The 4,736-nt window shown below is 40.8% G+C and overlaps 1 protein-coding gene across 1 annotated transcript; it reads right to left on the reverse strand.

Moving 5' to 3' along the window:
* Positions 1-1,278: 1,278 nt before the first annotated feature.
* LOC118404359 (keratin, type I cytoskeletal 9-like) lies at positions 1,279-4,058 on the reverse strand. Its single transcript, XM_035803429.1, has 6 exons — positions 3,862-4,058; positions 3,494-3,580; positions 3,003-3,047; positions 2,655-2,773; positions 2,004-2,184; positions 1,279-1,529 (listed from the first exon to the last, which is right to left on the reverse strand). The coding sequence occupies exons 1-6, from the start codon at positions 3,914-3,916 to the stop codon at positions 1,279-1,281; spliced, it is 738 nt and encodes a 245-aa protein (XP_035659322.1). The 5' UTR covers positions 3,917-4,058.
* Between the last annotated feature and the right edge of the window lie 678 nt (positions 4,059-4,736).

Raw genomic sequence — 4,736 nt, forward strand, 5'->3', positions numbered from 1 at the left:
CTATTTCCGAAGAGGTAGTAATATATGTATACTTTTTTGTCCTATTTTCGAGATTCAGGTCTAATTTGAGTTGTTCCGCCCGTGAGAAAGTTGTTCAACAAGTTCTTTACTGTTTGCGCCCTGTCTACTGACCCAAGGCTAGTTGATAACAGATAAACATCTGCTTAGCACCTTACAATAGGAAAGGTGGCCTATGCACGCTATACTTACCTTCTTCAAACCAAGTCAACCTGATAGCTTGAATGTGTTGTTGTACAAAACAACTTCAAGGTATACGTGTAAACTTGTTAATCCAAAATACTTCCAACCATACTTGTCCATTTGGCGATTGAAAATCAAGAGGACTAGAGATTCTTCCAAGTGGACTACATGTAAGTAATGCAAACAAAAACCTGGTCTTGCATATTCAGATAGAAATCCAAAGTTCTAGACTAAAGGCCCTGTCATTAACTCAGTTTGTGTGCTCACAAACAGAACGAGTTACCAGTAACCAGTTGATTTTAGGCAATTCTAAATCAATTCTTCGAATCTTGTTGGTTCAGAAATGTGAAGAATGTTACCCCAAAATAATACCACCGTTTATGAATACCACAGCTCGACAAACAACTGTTAAAGGAAGGTTTATTCAAGGTAACTACATCAAAGTTCATAAATTTCATATTTCAAATTAGATAAATACAGTATGAACGTCCATAGTTTGAGTATCTCAGTGTGCATCCCTCCCTGTATGTGTCTGCTTCTGACAACACAGCGGTTAGTCTGGTTAAATCTCGCTTATAGAAGCCTGCCCAACTTCCGGCAGGCCTTTGCGGGTTGGGACCAGTTACAGCCCTGGGCAGCAGAGTTTACAAAGTACTTCTGAGCTATGTTGGCTGAAGATTCGCTGAAGTGTTCCATCTCTGATTTCCTTGTTGACTCCTCTTTCAGTCGCAGTCACTACCACTACCACTATCGCTGCCGCTATGGTATTCTTCCCGCCGAGTAAAGTGAGTAAGGACAGTGTAAGCCTGATTAAATCTCGCTTATAGCAGCCTACCAACATCTGTCTGGCCTTTGTGGGTCCGGGCCAGTTACAGCCCTAGGCCTGAGAAAGAGAAGCTTTGAGAGGCTTTATTTTGTCCATTAGCTCTGCAGATCTAGAGTTTGTGTTACACAATCAAAGTACACGGTCGGGGCCAGTTACACCCCTTAAGCTGGACAACAGAGTTTGTGTTACACAAAGTATAGGTTAATTATGTGACCGGAAGTCTGCCATCTCTGTCTTGTTTACTCCTCCTTTCAGTCACAGTCGCTATCACTGCTACTACTACCACTGTCGCTTCCGCTGTGGTACTCTTCTCCACCGAGCACAGCACCCAGCCCGTGGAAGTTGTGCATGCGGATCCCCCTGTAACATCCCCCACCCCCTCGGGGGCCTCCCCATCCCCCACCCCCTCGGGGACCTCCCCACCCCCCACCACCGTGTCCGCCGTGACCGTGCCCATGGCCATGTCCGTGACCATGGCCTTGTCTTTGTCCACGTCCTCTTCCTTGAAACGAAAAGGAAACATTGTTTAGAAAAGAACACGTGCCATCATTAAAGTTGATATAGATTCAGATCTGTTCTAAGCACTCTGAAGCTAGATTGTCTGTAGCTATATACATTACTGTCCTTCGGTGTAACACATCAGCTTCTGTATCTGTATCTGTATAGCCAGGATAACAAACCTTCGGCATGTAACGTTCACAATACGGAAAAAAAAAAAGAAAATTGAGTGCTTTGTGAAGAAAAACACTGAGAAGTTCCAATTTGAAATTTTCATATCTATTCATTTATGGACACGTTGGTACCAATTCTGCTGTGACTAGCTACTTCCAACCGCTAGGCGGCGCTTCAGCAGTTTGTATCCCCACTTACCATCTAGCATTGGGACGTAGATCCAGTCAAGAAAAAATGAGAGGCATATTCCTTCTAGATTTAAAAAAAAAAGAAATAAAAAAATGCAAACTTTTTTTCTACTCACGTCTGCCTTTCCTGCCCCAGGCGCCCCTTCCCAGGTTCCCCAGCCTGCCGAAGTCGTAGTTACCATGGTGACGCCGCCCGCCTCCATGACGACCGCCGCCGCCATGACGACCTCCGCCGCCATGACGACCTCCGCCGCCATGACGGCGACCTTTCTTGTGACCTTTCATGCCTAAAAGAACCTGACAAAACCAATATATACGTTTTATCCAACAAATGGTGCTCCGTAGTCATAAACTACCGGTAACTTCCTCATTTTCTTATTTCTCTAATAATTATTGTTTACAACATCTACAACATCCATGTATTTCTATCTAACTCTCACACTTTTGCAGAATTATGCATAATTATGCATATCCCTTCCCTTACTCTCTCCTTTTCCATTCTTTTCTATTAATTTCTGCCATTCATGTCTTCTTCTGTTTATACAGGACTCTCTTGGAAATCATGATAACTTTTATAAGTCAAAGCAAGGACGTTATATAACGTCCTTGGTCAAAGTGCAACCAAGTTGTCTCTTAGTTGAAATAGATAGATAAATTCATTTCTTTATCATATTCTTACATAACTTCTTTCTTAAATCATATCGGTTATCTAGAATCCTAAGAAACAATCAGACCACGTCTTAAGGACATGAAAATGTTTTACTCACCCCGCCAAGTGGTCCTAACTTCTTAAGAAGACCGTGGCGTTTTAAGACGCCCACGTGTTTTGGTTTTGACAGGAAGTCCAGATATCCCATAATTCCATGCGGATCATCATAGTCCCTCCCTGTAAAATTTAAAAGATGTGGGGCAAGAACTTTCGGAGGTCTTAAAGTTTTCAGAAACAATTTATGAAAGTAGTGAGACATTAAAAACATTTCCTAGGCCTATCATATCATACAATTTGCTTATCAAACTACTGAGCTACGCCCAGGTTTGGCTTAACGAAGTACGAAAATAATATCAAAAAGAGCATTGATTAAATGGAAGTGCTTATACAATAGGCTTCAGCTTACCACCATGGTTGTGTCGTCTTCCATGCTTATAGTTGTCGTGTTTTCCTAATGATGTAAGTTGCAATAGCCTCAACGTGTATACAGTGTAGTCACAGTTTGATAATTTTTGATAGTTTTAGTGAAAATCAAAATGTTTACGAAACAGAAGTATCCTAATGAAGTAATAATGATAATGTCTTACCAAGAAATATACCAGTAGCAATGTTCTATAGCTGTATACAGCGAACTTTATTGACACTCTAAGGTACATATCGACACTTTTGTTAGCTTTTTAGGTCTTCCACCACTACAGTGCAAAAAAGTTAGTACAATTATTCTAAGTTAATAGGTGCAGTAACTTGTAAGTTAATGTCAATGCATATTTTATTCAATGGTATGTGTTAATGACTCGTCATATCAGATCACGTTTGTGAACTTTTCAAACACATCATTATCTTTTTTTGTGTTCGTTTATTGTTTGTTGTAGAAAATACATGTGTAACGTTACGTACGTCCCTTGTTGACGTGGCCGAGAGTTTTAGACAGCGCCGACAGCGTATTGAACACACCCTCTTCTTCCGGGGCGGCCTGGGCTACGACTAAATCAAATAAACAATATATTTAGAGGTGACGTTAGCCCCTTGCCCATACTGCTTTTGGATTTTTCTATTTTCACAGAGAAAAACAGCATGAGGATGTATAAAGAGACACACGTACACAATCACACACAGTGACACACATACACACACCCACAAACGCCAACATAAACACACAAGGGGAGAGAAAATTGCAATAGAATAAAATACCTATCAGTTAACGTTGTAAACGTAAGATGATTACAAATATACCAACTTCTAAGATAATCATACATTTGACCCACTTTTCTCGTACTCTTCATCCGAACTGGAGCTGGTACTGACGTCACACTCCGCCATTTTGTTTTTCAAGGTCACTGGTATCGTTGTGAGGAGGAGAGCTATTCTCGAAATAACATCCTTCCAAGTTTTGCAAAATCTTCAACTCAATGGCTCTAGAGCGTTGCAAATGTGTTAGACAACCTGAATACAACCGGTAAGTTATAAGGACGCGCCTTCTCTAACTTGGAACACACCATTGGGATGACAGTGGCCACAGTATTTTTTTTTTTCTCTCTCTCTTTTCCTTATTCGAGTGGACACTGTCGCACAAGTGGCGAGTCTGACTTAATCTATACTTGCGTTTACTGGTAAGGTATTCTGTGGTAACATTCAGACACACTGTGATAGATTTTTTTTCCCTTACTCCATTTTAACTTGAGCTGGGCCAACTAAACGATGTTGTTCGACTAGTTTTGACCTTAAAAGAATAAAATGGCGCTTGTAAAATTGGCGCTACTGACCCGTGTGTAATAAGAACACATATGTTAGTGACGCTGTTTGGTGCTTCGCCGTTCGAAGTCTCCTTACTTTTCGAGTGTCATACAAAGTTTTAAGCAACGCTAGCAACATCGTGATTGAACAATTTGATTGAACATTGAATGAACATCTTTATTTCTAGTTTAAGAACGCCTTGGATTCGTCATGTTCAAACATTAAGTTGATTGTTTTGATCGCAAATACGCTGTACGTATAGGTCAATACGGATTACCAACGCAACAAAATTACATCGAAGATGTTTCAATACATCTGCGGCTGGTTCTTTGAAATCTATTATCCCATTCTATTGTAATCCAGAGCATTTCTTAGGGAATTGGCGAAAGTTCTTCCCAGGCAGAAT

This window comes from Branchiostoma floridae, chromosome 17 (assembly GCF_000003815.2).
Source record: "Branchiostoma floridae strain S238N-H82 chromosome 17, Bfl_VNyyK, whole genome shotgun sequence".
In the NCBI taxonomy this organism is placed as follows: domain Eukaryota; kingdom Metazoa; phylum Chordata; class Leptocardii; order Amphioxiformes; family Branchiostomatidae; genus Branchiostoma; species Branchiostoma floridae.

What these genes read in the sequence shown, in the direction of transcription:
- LOC118404359 (XM_035803429.1), bottom strand. Translation starts at nt 3,916, where the DNA reads ATGGCGGAGTGTGACGTCAGTACCAGCTCCAGTTCGGATGAAGAGTAC. An exon ending in CGGCCACGTCAACAAGGGAC is followed by an intron (nt 3,048 to 3,493) that starts GTACGTAACGTT and finishes TTACATCATTAG; the next exon opens with GAAAACACGACAACTATAAG. An exon ending in CTGGGGCAGGAAAGGCAGAC is followed by an intron (nt 1,530 to 2,003) that starts GTGAGTAGAAAA and finishes TTTCGTTTCAAG; the next exon opens with GAAGAGGACGTGGACAAAGA.